This window comes from Ambystoma mexicanum, chromosome 7q, assembly GCF_040938575.1.
Source record: "Ambystoma mexicanum isolate Mex_15411 chromosome 7q, UKY_AmexF1_1, whole genome shotgun sequence".
In the NCBI taxonomy this organism is placed as follows: Eukaryota; Metazoa; Chordata; class Amphibia; order Caudata; family Ambystomatidae; genus Ambystoma; species Ambystoma mexicanum.
The window spans coordinates 996844975-996863457 of record NC_090941.1 but is presented as its reverse complement, the minus strand read 5'-3'; the positions used below and the strand labels follow the sequence as shown (position 1 = coordinate 996863457).

General features: G+C 56.5%; 1 protein-coding gene across 1 annotated transcript in view; it reads left to right on the top strand.

Annotated features, from left to right (window-relative positions):
- The window catches only part of LOC138528488 (sialidase-3-like), a 283546-nt gene that overhangs the window by 202178 nt on the left and 62885 nt on the right, over positions 1–18483 (top strand). The window contains exon 2 of the mRNA XM_069640149.1: positions 17940–18153. Coding sequence (XP_069496250.1) covers positions 17953–18153 — 201 coding nt within the window. The 5' untranslated portion in view covers positions 17940–17952. The remainder of the gene's footprint in view (positions 1–17939; positions 18154–18483) is intronic.

Below are 18483 nucleotides of genomic sequence, written 5' to 3'. Positions count from 1 at the left end.
CCCCCGCTCGCTCTGCCCCCGCCCTACCCCCGCTCGCTCTGCCCCCGCCCTACCCCCGCTCGCTCTGCCCCCGCCCTACCCCCGCTCGCTCTGCCCCCGCCCTACCCCCGCTCGCTCTGCCCCCACCCGCCCGCCCTACCCCCGCTCGCTCTGCCCCCACCCGCCCGCCCTGCCCCCGCTCGCTCTGCCCCCACCCGCCCGCCCTGCCCCCGCTCGCTCTGCCCCCACCCTCCCGCCCTGCCCCCGCTCGCTCTGCCCCCACCCCCCCGCCCTACCCCCGCTCGCTCTGACCCCACCCCCCCACCCCCTGCCCCCGCTCTCTCTGCCCCCACCCGCCCTACCCCCACTCTCTCTGCCCCCACCCGCCCTACCCCCACTCTCTCTGCCCCCCACCCACCCTCCCTACCCCCACGCTCTCTGCCCCCCCACCCACCCTCCCTACCCCCACTCTCTCTGTCCCCCCCACCCACCCGCCCTACCCCCACTCTCTCTGTCCCCCCCACCCACCCGCCCTACCCCCACTCTCTCTGTCCCCCCCACCCACCCGCCCTACCCCCACTCTCTCTGTCCCCCCACCCACCCGCCCTACCCCCACTCTCTCTGTCCCCCCCACCCGCCCTACCCCCACTCTCTCTGTCCCCCCCACCCACCCGCCCTACCCCCACTCTCTCTGCCCACCCGCCCTACCCCCACTCTCTCTGTCCCCCCCACCCGCCCTACCCCCACTCTCTCTGTCCCCCCCACCCACCCGCCCTACCCCCACTCTCTCTGTCCCCCCCACCCACCCTCCCTACCCCCACGCTCTCTGCCCCCCCACCCACCCTCCGTACCCCCACGCTCTCTGCCCCCACCCACCCTCCCTACCCCCACGCTCTCTGCCCCCACCCACCCTCCCTACCCCCACGCTCTCTGCCCCCACCCACCCTCCCTACCCCCACGCTCTCTGCCCCCACCCACCCTCCCTACCCCCACGCTCTCTGCCCCCCACCCACCCTCCCTATCCCCACGCTCTCTGCCCCCCACCCACCCTCCCTATCCCCACGCTCTCTGCCCCCCACCCACCCTCCCTATCCCCACGCTCTCTGCCCCCCCACCCACCCTCCCTACCCCCGCTCGCTCTGCCCCCACCCACCCTACCCCCGCTCGCTCTGCCCCCACCCACCCTACCCCCGCTCGCTCTGCCCCCACCCACCCGCCCTACCCCCGCTCGCTCTGCCCCCACCCACCCGCCCTACCCCCGCTCGCTCTGCCCCCACCCACCCGCCCTACCCCCGCTCGCTCTGCCCCCACCCACCCGCCCTACCCCCGCTCACTCTGCCCCCACCCACCCGCCCTACCCCCGCTCGCTCTGCCCCCACCCACCCGCCCTACCCCCGCTCGCTCTGCCCCCACCCACCCGCCCTACCCCCGCTCGCTCTGCCCCCACCCACCCGCCCTACCCCCGCTCGCTCTGCCCCCACCCACCCGCCCTACCCCCGCTCGCTCTGCCCCCGCTCGCTCTGCCCCCGCTCGCTCTGCCCCCACCCGCTCGCTCTGCCCCCGCTCGCTCTGCCCCCACCCACCCGCCCTACCCCCGCTCGCTCTGCCCCCACCCATCCGCCCTACCCCCGCTCGCTCTGCCCCCACCCACCCGCCCTACCCCCGCTCGCTCTGCCCCCACCCACCCGCCCTACCCCCGCTCGCTCTGCCCCCACCCACCCGCCCTACCCCCGCTCGCTCTGCCCCCACCCACCCGCCCTACCCCCGCTCGCTCTGCCCCCACCCACCCGCCCTACCCCGCTCGCTCTGCCCCCGCCCTACCCCCGCTCGCTCTGCCCCCGCCCTACCCCCGCTCGCTCTGCCCCCGCCCTACCCCCGCTCGCTCTGCCCCCGCCCTACCCCCGCTCGCTCTGCCCCCGCCCTACCCCCGCTCGCTCTGCCCCCGCCCTACCCCCGCTCGCTCTGCCCCCGCCCTACCCCCGCTCGCTCTGCCCCCACCCACCCGCCCTACCCCCGCTCGCTCTGCCCCCACCCACCCGCCCTACCCCCGCTCGCTCTGCCCCCACCCACCCGCCCTACCCCCGCTCGCTCTGCCCCCACCCACCCGCCCTACCCCCGCTCGCTCTGCCCCCACCCACCCGCCCTGCCCCCGCTCGCTCTGCCCCCACCCACCCGCCCTGCCCCCGCTCGCTCTGCCCCCACCCACCCGCCCTGCCCCCGCTCGCTCTGCCCCCACCCACCCGCCCTGCCCCCGCTCGCTCTGCCCCCACCCACCCGCCCTGCCCCCGCTCGCTCTGCCCCCACCCACCCGCCCTGCCCCCGCTCGCTCTGCCCCCACCCACCCGCCCTGCCCCCGCTCGCTCTGCCCCCACCCACCCGCCCTACCCCCGCTCGCTCTGCCCCCACCCACCCGCCCTACCCCCGCTCGCTCTGCCCCCACCCACCCGCCCTACCCCCGCTCGCTCTGCCCCCACCCACCCGCCCTACCCCCGCTCGCTCTGCCCCCACCCACCCGCCCTACCCCCGCTCGCTCTGCCCCCACCCACCCGCCCTACCCCCGCTCGCTCTGCCCCCGCGCTACCCCCGCTCGCTCTGCCCCCGCCCTACCCCCGCTCGCTCTGCCCCCGCCCTACCCCCGCTCGCTCTGCCCCCCGCCCTACCCCCGCTCGCTCTGCCCCCGCCCTACCCCCGCTCGCTCTGCCCCCACCCACCCGCCCTGCCCCCGCTCGCTCTGCCCCCACCCACCCGCCCTGCCCCCGCTCGCTCTGCCCCCACCCACCCGCCCTGCCCCCGCTCGCTCTGCCCCCACCCACCCGCCCTGCCCCCGCTCGCTCTGCCCCCACCCACCCGCCCTGCCCCCGCTCGCTCTGCCCCCACCCACCCGCCCTGCCCCCGCTCGCTCTGCCCCCACCCACCCGCCCTGCCCCCGCTCGCTCTGCCCCCACCCACCCGCCCTGCCCCCGCTCGCTCTGCCCCCACCCACCCGCCCTGCCCCCGCTCGCTCTGCCCCCACCCACCCGCCCTGCCCCCGCTCGCTCTGCCCCCACCCACCCGCCCTGCCCCGCTGCCCCCACCCGCCCGCCCTACCCCCGCTCGCTCTGCCCCCACCCGCCCGCCCTACCCCCGCTCGCTCTGCCCCCACCCGCCCGCCCTACCCCCGCTCGCTCTGCCCCCACCCGCCCGCCCTACCCCCGCTCGCTCTGCCCCCACCCACCCGCCCTACCCCCGCTCGCTCTGCCCCCACCCACCCGCCCTACCCCCGCTCGCTCTGCCCCCACCCACCCGCCCTACCCCCGCTCGCTCTGCCCCCACCCACCCGCCCTACCCCCGCTCGCTCTGCCCCCGCCCTACCCCCGCTCGCTCTGCCCCCGCCCTACCCCCGCTCGCTCAGCCCCCGCCCGACCCCCGCTCGCTCTGCCCCCGCCCACCCGCCCTACCCCCGCTCGCTCTGCCCCCGCCCTACCCCCGCTCGCTCAGCCCCCGCCCGACCCCCGCTCGCTCTGCCCCCGCCCACCCGCCCTACCCCCGCTCGCTCTGCCCACCCGCCCTACCCCCGCTCGCTCTGCCCCCGCCCTACCCCCGCTCGCTCTGCCCCCGCCCTACCCCCGCTCGCTCTGCCCCCGCCCTACCCCCGCTCGCTCTGCCCCTGCCCTACCCCCGCTCGCTCTGCCCCCGCCCTACCCCCGCTCGCTCTGCCCCCACCCGCCCGCCCTACCCCCGCTCGCTCTGCCCCCACCCGCCCGCCCTACCCCCGCTCGCTCTGCCCCCACCCACCCGCCCTACCCCCGCTCGCTCTGCCCCCACCCGCCCGCCCTACCCCCGCTCGCTCTGCCCCCACCCACCCGCCCTACCCCCGCTCGCTCTGCCCCCGCCCTACCCCCGCTCGCTCAGCCCCCGCCCGACCCCCGCTCGCTCTGCCCCCGCCCACCCGCCCTACCCCCGCTCGCTCTGCCCACCCGCCCTACCCCCGCTCGCTCTGCCCCCGCCCACCTGCCCTACCCCCGCTCGCTCTGCCCACGCCCACCCGCCCTGCCCCCGCTCGCTCTGCCCCCACCCACCCGCCCTGCCCCCGCTCGCTCTGCCCCCACCCACCCGCCCTGCCCCCGCTCGCTCTGCCCCCACCCACCCGCCCTGCCCCCGCTCGCTCTGCCCCCACCCACCCGCCCTGCCCCCGCTCGCTCTGCCCCCACCCACCCTGCCCCCGCTCGCTCTGCCCCCACCCACCCGCCCTACCCCCGCTCGCTCTGCCCCCGCCCACCCGCCCTACCCCCGCTCGCTCTGCCCCCGCCCACCCGCCCTACCCCCGCTCGCTCTGCCCCCGCCCACCCGCCCTACCCCCGCTCGCTCTGCCCCCGCCCACCCGCCCTACCCCCGCTCGCTCTGCCCCCGCCCACCCGCCCTACCCCCGCTCGCTCTGCCCCCGCCCACCCGCCCTACCCCCGCTCGCACTGCCCCCGCCCACCCGCCCTACCCCCGCTCGCACTGCCCCCGCCCACCCGCCCTACCCCCGCTCGCACTGCCCCCGCCCACCCGCCCTACCCCCGCTCGCTCTGCCCCCGCCCACCCGCTCGTTCTGCCCCCACCCACCCGCCCGACCCCCGCTCGCTCTGCCCCCACCCACCCGCCCGACCCCCGCTCGCTCTGCCCCCACCCACCCGCCCGACCCCCGCTCGCTCTGCCCCCACCCACCCGCCCGACCCCCGCTCGCTCTGCCCCCACCCACCCGCCCGACCCCCGCTCGCTCTGCACCCACCCACCCGCCCGACCCCCGCTCGCTCTGCCCCCACCCACCCGACCCCCGCTCGCTCTGCCCCCGCCCTACCCCCGCTCGCTCAGCCCCCGCCCGACCCCCGCTCGCTCTGCCCCCGCCCACCCGCCCTACCCCCGCTCGCTCTGCCCACCCGCCCTACCCCCGCTCGCTCTGCCCCCGCCCACCTGCCCTACCCCCGCTCGCTCTGCCCACGCCCACCCGCCCTGCCCCCGCTCGCTCTGCCCCCACCCACCCGCCCTGCCCCCGCTCGCTCTGCCCCCACCCACCCGCCCTGCCCCCGCTCGCTCTGCCCCCACCCACCCGCCCTGCCCCCGCTCGCTCTGCCCCCACCCACCCGCCCTGCCCCCGCTCGCTCTGCCCCCACCCACCCTGCCCCCGCTCGCTCTGCCCCCACCCACCCGCCCTACCCCCGCTCGCTCTGCCCCCGCCCACCCGCCCTACCCCCGCTCGCTCTGCCCCCGCCCACCCGCCCTACCCCCGCTCGCTTTGCCCCCGCCCACCCGCCCTACCCCCGCTCGCTCTGCCCCCGCCCACCCGCCCTACCCCCGCTCGCTCTGCCCCCGCCCACCCGCCCTACCCCCGCTCGCTCTGCCCCCGCCCACCCGCCCTACCCCCGCTCGCACTGCCCCCGCCCACCCGCCCTACCCCCGCTCGCACTGCCCCCGCCCACCCGCCCTACCCCCGCTCGCACTGCCCCCGCCCACCCGCCCTACCCCCGCTCGCTCTGCCCCCGCCCACCCGCTCGTTCTGCCCCCACCCACCCGCCCGACCCCCGCTCGCTCTGCCCCCACCCACCCGCCCGACCCCCGCTCGCTCTGCCCCCACCCACCCGCCCGACCCCCGCTCGCTCTGCCCCCACCCACCCGCCCGACCCCCGCTCGCTCTGCCCCCACCCACCCGCCCGACCCCCGCTCGCTCTGCCCCCACCCACCCGCCCGACCCCCGCTCGCTCTGCCCCCACCCACCCGCCCGACCCCCGCTCGCTCTGCCCCCACCCACCCGCCCGACCCCCGCTCGCTCTGCCCCCACCCACCCGCCCGACCCCCGCTCGCTCTGCCCCCACCCACCCGCCCTACCCCCGCTCGCTCTGCCCCCACCCACCCGCCCTACCCCCGCTCGCTCTGCCCCCACCCACCCGCCCTACCCCCGCTCGCTCTGCCCCCACCCACCCGCCCTACCCCCGCTCGCTCTGCCCCCACCCACCCGCCCTACCCCCGCTCGCTCTGCCCCCACCCACCCGCCCTACCCCCGCTCGCTCTGCCCCCACCCACCCGCCCTACCCCCACTCGCTCTGCCCCCACCCACCCGCCCTACCCCCACTCGCTCTGCCCCCACCCACCCGCCCTACCCCCACACACTGGGCTGACCCACCCTTCCCCCACTCACTCTGCCCCCACCCACCCGCCCTACCTCCACTCTCGCTACCCCAACCCTACCCCGCTCTCTCTACCCCCATCCACCCTACCCCAATCTCTCTGCCCCATCCGTTCTACTCAACACTACCACCTCCCTTTACCCCCACCAACCACACTACCTCATCCTACCTCCTCTATTCTCCACCCACCCATCTTACCCACTCTTCCTATCCCCTCTCATCCTTCCTCTCACACACTCGCTTTATTTCTTACCCTCTCACTCTCCCCCTTTTTCGCTCATATTTCCACTTGCTCATCATTCATGGCACCCTCTCTCAATGGCTTTCTCCTTTGCTCTGTTCCCCTTCTCATTCTATTGCACACCTGCACCCCTTATCACATCCTCCTTTGAAACTTTGCACTCTGCTCCTTGTACCCTGGTGCCTATAAATGCAAAATGCAAAGAAAAGAAGTAAACGTCAAAACTATTGGCATTGCCAATGCTTGGATTTAATTAATCCTGATCCCTTGTTATTCAACAACTTCCCCCTTTTTTATACACAGTCAACACTTGGCTAGGCCACTCTCGGCCCTCATGTTTTGCATTGCCAGAAGTCATACTTTGGAGTTTGCCTGGGCTTATTTTTTTTTAAACATATCTTTATTGAATTTTTTGTTATACAACACATCAACCATTTCCCCCCACCCGCTTTCCTCCCCGCTCACCCCTCCTGTCCCCGAATCCATTGAGAGATCATCAGTATTTATAAAATGTTAGGCAGAATCCTGTGCAGTTCCCTTGGGGACCACTGCAAGAAGATTAAGACTACAGGAGTAAGCAGTAAACCCAATTGGTAGCACCTGGTAGCTGTGGCTGAGCAGTCAGACTTCTCTCAAGAAGTGTAGGGCAATATACAGAGGATACACAATAGGGCTAAAAACACATTTAGAGCAAGCAAACACTGACCAGAGCTTGGTATCAAAAGTATATAATTATTCATTTAACACACACTTAAGGCAATACACTAGCACTATAAATCAAAGCAAGTTCAAACATAATCAGAAAAGTATACACACCTCCCTTAAGAATTATTATACAAGTCTAAGTCAAAACACCACTTTTTGTCAGAACAGAGGTGAGCGCGTAACTTAGATGGCACTCCAATCATTAAGAAAAAGGGAGAGAAAAAGGCAGGTCATGAAAATAAAACAGTTCCCAACAATTTTAAAAGACCAAAACAAGTTAAAGAAGGCAGAGTATACTGTAGAGCCAAAGTTCATAGGCCAGGCCCGCTTTAAATGGAGCAAGGTGAAATGGGCCCAAGATCACACAGTTGAGAAATGCATTCAAGTCTTTGTAAAAATGTTCAAAAGAGGTTGGGTTGATTCAGAAGGTAAAGTTAGAAGGTCTGGGGGCCAACCCAGTTGGAAAGCCAAGGATTTAAGGGTCACCTTTAGCAAACAGTAGAAAGGGAGGCCAGGTGGAACACAGTACCTTTAAAGTTGAGGAAGCTCCAGCGGTGGCAGTTGTTCCTGGCAGCGGGTGCAGTTCGTGGTTTCGCCGAGGGGAAGAGATGATCTCGTCGAGGAGGAAACTTGGAGTCGTTGCACTGCCCAGGGAAGAGACCAGCCGCGTAGTTCGTTCGGTGAAAAAGGTGCGTTCCTGTTATTCGCGGTCATAGTGGTGAACTTCGGCTATCCGGCCGCCGGGGTGCTTTGCACGGGCGATTCGACCAAGAGACGTCCTAGAAGGCGAAATGGCGAACTGGTTGATCCCACCAGCTCAGAGGAAGAAGATTCTTTCAGCAGAAGATCTTCTCTTGTCGTCGGGAAAGTGGTGAGGTCGTTGCAGCAGGGCTCCACTGGTGGTGTCGTCGTTGCAGATGGCTCAGCTTCTCCCCTCTTCGGATTTCTTAGGTCCTGTGGCGACTTCTGAAGTTCCAGTCCCAAAAGCCCTGCTTTTATGCAGAAAAAAACCCATTCAACAGCCTAGCTGTCACTCATACATGCTAAGTGGTGAGCCGGGCGGCTCACCACTGGGCCAATCAGAACAGAGTGCGACTTTAGTTGCTAAGGCAATGCAGTCCAGGGTGCCAATTCCCCCACCCACACATCCTGTGGAACCCAGACAAGAGTGGCACCAGTTGGAGGGCATCTGTGGAGAAGCCTGCCAAAAAGTGGAACAAAGGGCCCGACCTTGGTTGGAGTTACAGAGACAGACACAAACGCCATTTTAGAAAAGAGTACTGGCAAAAAGACCCAACCGGTGATTTTATATTAAATAAATAAACCGGCGGTATCTTTAACATTGCACCAAAAAGTGGTGCGTTGAAAATCAATGGGCAAATCCCATAGGAAATATTCTGATGGAATATTTTGCGTGGTAACCACTGCCACCAGCCAGAAACTCGACAAGGGGGACTGGACAGTGCCCCCTTGGAAACATACCCAGGGGCGATCGAATTAACCCCTTCCAGTACTTCCACAATATGATGGTTTGTGCTGGTTCTGTTCACAATTTTGGACTAGTAAAGTCAATGGTGACTTTACATGCCCTGGGAGACAGTAGTCAGTCCCAGGGTATGGAGTCTATGTTTGGGGTCACTATGACACCCCTGTGTTACTGCACTGAGGGTGCTGTGTAACACATACACTAAAACAGATGATACCCTATGGAGTAAAAAGACCCCATAGCCCATAAGCACACAAAAGGTCAAAAACATACCTCAAATCATGCCTAAGAGTGTGAGGAAAAGAGTCTCACTCTTAGCAGGAGAAAAAAACAAACCCCAGAAATCCAGCAAAGCTGCTGGGGGACTCACTAGGTTTGAGAAATTAGCCTTATAAGAGAATTCTCCCTAACATAAACCTTAGTACAATCAGCATTTATAAACCTTAGTACACACTTCTTTTTTTCAACATGGATATTTAATTTATTATCTACCAAAGAAACAACGATTAAACAGTAGACATCAGTATTGGCAAAAGCTCAAAATGGCACAGTTCATTGCAGCGTTAAGAAAATCATAAGTTATCACATGGCTCATTCTTTGCATTATTTGGCCATGGAACCGGGAGGCCAGCAGTGAAAAGCTCTGTTTGGGGAGGGTGCGTTAGCTTATAGTTCAGTCTAGCCAACGGGCGGTTGGGGGCTTTTGCGTGAGAGCTGGATAGCGTTCTGCGTAGGCCATGAATGGGGCCCAGGTGTTTCGCAATGGATTTAGGTTGCCTGTGCAAAGTGCTGTAATCCTTTCCGCTATGATGAGGTCCCAACACTTTGCCCACCACAGTGGAATAGAGGGGCCCTCAGCGTGCTTCCAAAGACGGGCGAGGGCTATCTTGGCTGCTGTTAACAATTGTGTGCACAAGCGGGCCATGTTCCCTGGCAGCGGCAAATCCTCGTCCCCCGTGTCCCTCAGCAGGATGCTTCTGGGGTCCCACGGGATGTTGAGGACCATGATTGCCTGGATGTGGTTCAGCATCCCTTTCCAGTAGTGTGCTGCTTTAGGGCAGTCCCATAGGAGATGGAATAGTGATCCCTCTTGCGGGCAGCCTCTCCAGCAGTTCGATGATGAGTTTACGCCCGATTTGAACAGTTGGGTTGGCGTGATGTAATACCTGTACCACACCTAATATCCACCTTCCCTGTTGGTAACGCACTGGGTGCTTTTGTGAAGCCTTGACCATATTCTGCTCCATGCCTCTGGCTCCAGGAGGTGCCCCAGGTCCCTCTCCCAGTGCAACATCTATCTTTCTTTCGTCTCTGGGTTAGTCTTTTCCAAGAGTTTTAGAGAGCGAATATCTTGCCCCTCGGAGGGGAAGATGTCAGTGTGAGTTCTAGGGGCGTTAGCTTAGTACACACTTTTATGTCATACCTAAAATGTGCAGTCTTTGTGGGCACATGGACTCTCTTTTGCCTGTGCTTTAATGTAAAGGTATGCCCGGCCTAATCCGAACCCAGCAAACCTCTAGGATTGCGTGAACACATTCTCAAGCCCCCCATGCACTCAAAAATGACATTGTGTACTAATGTTGCATTCTTCAAATCTGCTTGGAAACAGGATCTAATTATCGCTAACACTGCAGTACATGCCCTTCTTTCTGCATTATAAACATACGGTCCACCCAAAAGGACTGATTTGCTTCCCTGCTATCTCAATACACAACCCCACTCCACCCCTTCCTCCTTATTTTTTGTTGCACCTTTTTACCTCTTTCCCATCCTCTATTCTTCCCTCTACTTATCTTTTCCATACACAGACCAAAATTTGCCAATCCACGGGCAACCCAGGCACATTATCACCATCGGAGTATAGTACGTTTGTCTTGGAAGCAAGACAATGCATAGCAAAACAGGTTCGAATCCTGGTCCCACACTTAGAAACTGGTCTTGGTATTAAGCGCGTTATAAAAGAAAATTAAAAAACAAAAAAACACTAGATCCCACCTGGCTCCTTGGCACAGGAACGTTACCAATGTTTGCCGCAACCACATGAACCTATGACCTTAAGGATCTGTGTCCACACTGTGAAGAACTCATGGCGACAAGTAAGACAGACACAAGTGATCACAGTTCAAGGGTGTTTATTGAACAATGAAAATGGTGTGCGGGTTGGAAAAACGCCTAATCTAAACCTAAATCTAAGATAGGGACAGGTGTCAACAATCAAATGAAAAATAAAGCGTTGTGTCAAACAAAAAGGCCTATACTAAAAGAGAACTATTACCAAACCTTACAACTAATACAGAAAAGGATGTGTGATAGTTCTCAAGAAAAGGAAGAAGTGTCCTCAAATAATAAGTCAGGAGGGGTACCTTGGGTCTCCCTTCCCCACGTTTTGTAAGGTGGAGTTGGTGGAGCTCAGTACAGTCTCGGGCTTCTCTCGCATGAGACAACAGTTCCAATGGTAGTTTTCGGACCGTCGATGGCCAAGTCTCGTTTCCTTTGAAAGTCTCTTGTCTTTGCTTTGGGCCTGATGGGTTTAAACAACCAAGCAAAAGTTCCTTTAACAAATGAGTTTGTTACCAAAGTTCCATATGGGTGATGGCTTCACCCCTGGGTCCCCCTCTTCTGGGCTGACCCTTCTCGTATCACTCTCCACATTACGTTTTGATGAAGACTTCACCCTTTGGATCTCCCTCGACCGGGCTCGGACCTCTCTTGACTGTCAGTACTCGGGTGACGATTTCACCTCCGGATCTCCCTCTGCCCGGCTCGGACCTCTCTTGAGTGCTAGTACTTTGGTGATAGCTTCGTCTGTTTCTCAATAGTATTTCTTTGTAGCTCTTATTCTTTTCTGATTAAACCTTGGGTGATATCTTAACTCATTGGATCCCCCTCGCTCGGGCTCGGACTTTTCTCGACTGCCAGTATTGAGTTTAGCTTCAACTCGGATCTCCTTCACCCGGGCTTGGACCCTTCTTGACTTTAACGGAAGTCAATTCCCTTGGTTTCTCAATATTCAGTTTCACTATGGGAGTCACATCCCTTTCTTTCACTGTGCTTGTAGATCAAAGTCTTTCGATTGTACAGGGATTTTGCTTGACCCTCTGTATGACCACTTTGGCCTATTTCACAAGCCTTCCTACGGCCTTTTGGTACTTGTAGTTTTTCTTATATGGGGCTCGACCAAAGTCTTTCGAGTTAGCACCCACGTGGTGCCGCTTTCCCTCTGCAGCAGGTCTCCCCTGACATTTAACAGTTCATTCAAAGTTCATTAGCTTTGGTTCTAAACTTGCCTCTTTGCGATTCTCACTTGACCCAGCCTGGTGCTTATCGATTGTCCCCTCGACTCACCAGCTGTGTTGCATCGCTTGGCTTTCGGCTTCTTTGGAGTCAATGCCGGTACCACAGGCGCGGGAGCTTCCCTCGCTTCTGCTTATCGGCATAAGCTTGCCCCTTGTACCGTTGGCATCTGCTGCAGGTCACTTGTGCTATTTTTCGCGGTCTTAGACTTTCCTCTACGAAGGTTCTGCGGGCCTGGGAAGAAAAGAGCAAGGTCACTTCTCTCCTCGCCTCCCTCTCGGTTTCCGCTGCCTTTCTCCATTGTTTGAACTGCTGTCTTTTAGCCGTCTCGTCGTGCTGTCTGGTGTATTCGCCTTGCTCGATAGATATTTTATATGCTGTATTTTGTAGAATGAGCAAAACAGTGGATGCCAAACAAGAAGAATGTATGGCCTGTAGTACATCTTTATCGATAACATTTGACATCAGTGGCTCCAGGGCTATGCCATCTTAATCCATATCAAAAGTGCTCACATTGAGCTCTCTTAGGAGTCCCATGAGGTGCAAGGCACTATAAAGGCCTGTGTGTGGATTGTCCAAGTATCCATGCATTTGCAAAACAGCAGAGATCTGTGTACAAGCTGCAGGTCGCAGGTATGAACCCCCCTTTTGGGCCAGTTCAGCCCTTTTCCCTTTTCTCCTTGGTTAAGAGAAACACCTGTTATTAACAGCCTGTAGAACAAAAGCAGTATAAAAACCAAGTTATTGTTTCTAGACCTAAACCCATCTTACTACCGCAAAAGGTATGTATACCTTCCACATGATTGAGCCATTTGACCAGACATAATTTACTCTCACTAATCTAATAATCACCTTTAGCTCCTTCTTTTAATAGCGTGAGACGTACCGGGAGCTTGTAGTGCAAATGTTCACTTTGAATGATAGAGCCACTGAATCCGTTAACTGTTCAGTCTTGCACATTTTGAAAGGGGAGGAATATCTTTTTAACAAAGTTACAGGGAGTTTTAGGAGTTTTGGTGTCGGGACCGACGGTCCTCTGCGCACCCTCTCTTGTTGATAGTTGTTTTTTAGCCTGCCGCCTGGTGCATGGTTTGGCTTGGGAGCCACTCCTAGGTTCCCAAATTGGTTAGGCAGTTGGTGGGGAGACAAACCTTTGTTAGCAGTGGGCGCTGGCTGGATTCAATTGTCCGTTCGCAAGAACGGTCAAATAGTAATTGTCCAACAGTACCTCGGAGCGAACGAGCCACCACGCAGCGCAGATCCCGGCTGGAGACCAGGCTAACCAGCCCCAACTGGAACCCTTACTTCGGCCACCAGCCACAAGCACCAAACAGCAATCCTGCTGCCACTGGATAACTGCCTTGATAAAGACCCAGGTTGAAACGCGCGTTGGCTGTTTTTTGTAAAAACCCAATTGACACAAGAAGAACAATAGATAGTATCTATGCTGTTTTTTTGCCAATAAAATCACAAATTACATGACTCAAGGACTGGACAATTACTATTTGACCCTTCTTGCGAACGGACAATTGAATCCAGCCAGCACCCACTGCTAACAAAGGTTTATCTCCCCACCAACTGCCTATGTTTTTAACAAGTCTGGCCAAATAACTTGAGTCTTCAGGTGCTTTCTTCAGAAAGTACTGTTGGTTGCTCTGCGCTGTAGTTTAATTGCAGATGACATAATCCTCATTACTCCTCGTCCACCCATCTCATTAAAGTCTGTTCTATAAGAAGGCTGCCGCCTTCCAGCCAGAAAACCAACAAAGCTGGAAATAATTTCCGGAACTTCCCCGACTCCCTAGTTGGAGCATAAAACCCCACCTCTCCTTGTCCTCAGCTTGTGGTTTAATTATTCATAGACGAGATGGCAGAAAATCCCAGAAGGCAGATGAGGGTGGGACATAGACTGGGACGAGACAGACCTTTCGTCCACCTACAACTGTGACGAGACAGGTGGGCTGGGAATAATTAGGAACACCCTCCATAATCTACTGTTACCTTCCATTCACTTAGGACTGTGACGCGACGGGTGGACTGGGAGTAATGAGGATCACCCTGCATAATCTACCATTACCTTCCATCCACCTAGGGCTGTGACGCGACAAGTGGGAATGGGAGCGTAATGAGGATCACCCTGCATAATCTACCATTACCTTCCATCCACCTAGGACTGTGATGAAATAAGTGGACTGGGAATAACGAGGTTCAACCTGCATAATCTACCATTACCTTCCATCCACCTAGCACTGTAACGCGACAGGTGGGCTGGGAGTAATGAGGATCACCCTGTATAATCTACCATTACCTTCCATCCACCTAGGACTGTGACACGACAGGTGGGCTGGGAGTAATGAGGATCACCCTGAATAATCTACCATTACCTTCCATCCACATAGGACTGTGACGCGACAAGTGGGATGGGAGTAATGAGGATCACCCTGCATAATCTACCATTACCTTCCATCCACCTAGGACAGTGATGAAATAAGTGGGCTGGGAATAATGAGGATCAACCTGCATAATCTACCATTACCTTCCATCTACCTAGGACTGTGACGCGACAGGTGGGCTGGGAGTAATGAGGATCACCCAGCATAATTTACCATTACCTTCCATCCACCTAGGACTGTGACGCGACCGGTGGGCTGGGAGTAATGAGGATCACCCTGCATAATCTACCATTATCTTCCATCCACCTAGGACTGTGACGAGACTGGTCGGCTGGGAGTAATGAGCATCACCCTGCAAATCTACCATTACCGACTGTGACGAAACAGTTGGGCTGGGAGTACTGAGGAACACCCTGCATAATCTATCATTACCTTTCATCCACCTAGTGCCGTCACCGTTTTTACTGAATGAAGGAATAGATAGAAGTGCAATATATTATTTTGAAAAGATTATTTAGAAGCTTGTTAAAAGGGGATTGACTATCCACAGTAACGCCTGATCAAATGTTGTCTAGTCAGCAAATAATTTCATGATAAAGCCTCAAGAAGGAGAGCACCTCAGATTTTGGTACTGTATTGGTAATTGTTTGTTGTTGCTATAGTCCCTTAAGCCAAGGCGCTTTACAAGAAGTAATGAATTGGTACTATAGGTGCAATGATGACAATATATAACAGTAAACAATAGAAAGAAGAACAGAGAACAACAAAGAGGGAAATGCTTTGATCCGAAAATCCAGTAAAAATGAGATTCAGGTAACAAATGAAATGGTGCAAGATGAAAACAAGCCCCCCCTCCCAAACGAAAATAATAACAATGGGGGGTAGTAATTGAACCTTTAACTAAAGAGCCAATGGATGGCGACACCTAGCCAGTGTTTTACATTGAGGCGCTTTCTCAATGCAATGCAGAGTCGTTGTACGAGATAGGTTCTAAGTAATCGATATTCATTGGTTTCTACATAGGTAGATATCTTTCATGTAGTTCTATGTTAATAGCTATTAAGTGATGCACATTGCACAGGAACATTATGGATTGCTTTTTATAAAAACATTAGTGCATAATGTGTAACATACAAAAAATTGGGTAAAATAAGCCATGTGGAAATCTAAACAAAGAAAAGGGGAGAGCTAAACATGAGAAAAAAGGGTACAAAAGTAAAATGATTTTTAGATAGCAAGAAATGCACATAGTAAATGACAAGATTACCAGGTAAATCGCAGCGCATGCAAGTAACTCAGATGCAAGTTCGTGTAAGTTGCACCGTTTAACTAATGATGGGATCTGTGTTGGAGGCAACATTGGCTAGATATTTTGTGTTTTCTTTTCCTGAAAGTGGTAAGTGCGAAATTCAATAATGTTATAAAAGGCTTTCTGGGTGAGCCCGAAGTTCATAATTGAGTTTTATGGGAATCCCATTGTGGGTGCCTCTGTGGTTGGATGAGATATGCTGTGGGGTCCGAACAAAACGTGTACTAGCCTGCCAGGTTACAAATATTGTCTTAAGTGGTTAGCTCACTGCTTGGGTGCTTTTGTGCAGAATGTAATGGAACATGCAAAGCGCCATGTTTATTTATCTTGGATGAATAGTTGTAGAAAGAGAAATAGGACTAAGTAGGGATATATCTGCTTCCAAAGAGTAAGACAGTATGGTTGTTGGTTGCCATATTGTTATATCAGACAAGTACAGTAGTGTCTGGGGATTGTATTGAGCATAATGACCATAAAGATGAATATTATCAGTCCAACGTAAACACTGATTTCATTTACATTGAAGGGGAATATGCAGACACATAGAAATACGGGTCAATTAAATACATTTTTGAATCTCATTGGAATTGTGCGAATTAATGGACGAACAATGTATTATTGTTCAAGTGGATGTATGTTGGTTGTCCAATTGGAAAAAGTATGAGTATTTTGTATGCGTTTCACTAGTATAAATTCAAAGACTATTTGCATCATGTTTGCTGAATGAGTGCATAGAGAAGCAAGCCCATTTGTCATTAAATGAATTCAGCACTGTAATCCACAAGTAAGAGAGATGTTATAATGAATAATGTCAGAACCGTGCATCTCTACAGTTAGTGTAACTAACGATGGTTCAAATTAACCAGATAAAAATGTACTCATTGGAATCATTTTAAGAAGGACGGGACACCTCACAATAATTGAATAGCCATATCACAACTGTATTCATAATTGGTATTGCCTCCCTACTTATAAGTGTTTAAAAGAAGAACTCCATCAGTGAAACCCTGTTTCTCGGTGATTGACACCGATCTGCAGCAGTGCAACCTTAAATCCCACCAGCACAACCACAAGATTACTGTGACCTATACATTAAACTATGTAACTGTCTGCAACAGCGCAGACTGCAAATTAAGTTGAAGTGCAGCAGCATTTTAATCCATGTTCTGGCCCGCAACAGCATGGCCTGCATGAGGAGCGTGGGAATGGGAATGCCACTAGCTCCCTGTAGCAGCAACGTGTGGGCATGGAAGGGGAGGGAAACGTAGGGGGCGAAGATAATGAGCTTGAGTCCACAACAGTGCAAACCTTTAGTTCTTGACTTAATTGTATATTCCTGGTACTGGCTACAGCTTGATTCCAGCCTCTTCGCTGGTTTCCCCTTGCAGACAGAAATCATAAGTACAGGGAGGGGCAGCTTTTATATTCTACCTAGGGAGTAGGGTAAAATTCAGCAAATGTTTGAATGCTTCATTTGTTCCTGTCTGGAAGGCAGGGAGGCTTTATTTAAGTACGAACTGCGACGAGGCAAGGGTAGACAGAAAGTGATGAAACATCCCTCCATTCCATCATTTTTCCATCATGTCAAGTCCTTTTCACCACATTTCTGTATTTAGTCATCATCAGACATTTTTAGTTTTGACTCTTGAATGGACCTTTAGCGAGGCAAAATATTATCATGCTATGCGTAAAGAAAGGGATGGCATTTCAGAGGCAAAGACTTCAGGTGTCCTTATGCTATGTACTTTTTCCGGCACATGACCCCTATCATTAATCCTGTCTTCTGGCTAGTGCTTTAGCTCCAAACAGAGAGATGCAGGGATTTGGCATGCAACAGACAACCAGATCTGGAATGTGGTTGTGGCTGGAAGGCTTGACCAGCAGGCCTGTGAGACCTGGGAGTGGAGGGGTGCTGCAATCCTCTTCCTCTGTGGTGCTTCTTTGGCAGTGCAATTCCATCTACATGGGACTTGGGAGTAGGCCTGTGAGACTGAAGGAGTTCCCTTTTGCACAATCCAAACCATTGGCTTTGCTGTTGTCTGTATTTTGAGTGACAGCTCGGGTCATATCTTGAACAGGTACGTCGCGGCAGGATTGTGGCCGGCAGTTTGGCTGTGTATTTGATCTCCAGGAGACATGCAGATGCAGCACCAGACACGGAACCTCACTCGTGTCTCTAGGAATAGAAACACTTCACTCTCCCTGATTGCCCACGTGTTTGTCTCTCTTATTCCCACTTTTGTAATTCTGGTTCCTCTCCTTTTTTTGTCCTCTGCTTTTGCTAGTTTCTTGTGTGCAAATTGTGGAAAGTGGGATAGAAATCTACATACAGACAGTCCCACTAGTAGCAGTCTTTTTGATGGAGATTGTTTTTTTACTGTTTCAGGTTTTCTCACGTCATGGATTCGGCCGAGTTTCCAGATAAGACGACCCTCTTCCGCCAGGAGCCGAGCGGCGTTACGTACAGGATCCCTGCACTTGTTTACATTCACCCAGCACAAACCATCCTGGCGTTTGCAGAGAAGCGATCCACCTCGAAGGATGTCGATGCTGAATACTTGGTGATGAGGCGAGGACTTGTGGCAAATGGCTCTACACAGGTGATATCTTGATTAAAGACAATTTCATGGGACTTGGTTAGCTTAAGTGTTGTCACCTGGTGGTGCTGTGTGCCACACCATACAGGAATCTCAAGGTTTTCTGCCCAGCTTATTAGAGCCAAATAGACATTAGGGTTCTGTAAAAATATAGGCTACAAAAATAAACTATACAATATCTACCAATTTCCCTAGTCTTAAAATCTCTAAATGTATACTTTTTAAATTCCTGGAATAGTTGGCGCATCTCTAGTCAATTGGCCCCTCTTTGCCACGTCGCCAACACATTTAGCATGAATGTTGTCTATCAACCCTTTTGCAGAGGAAACCACC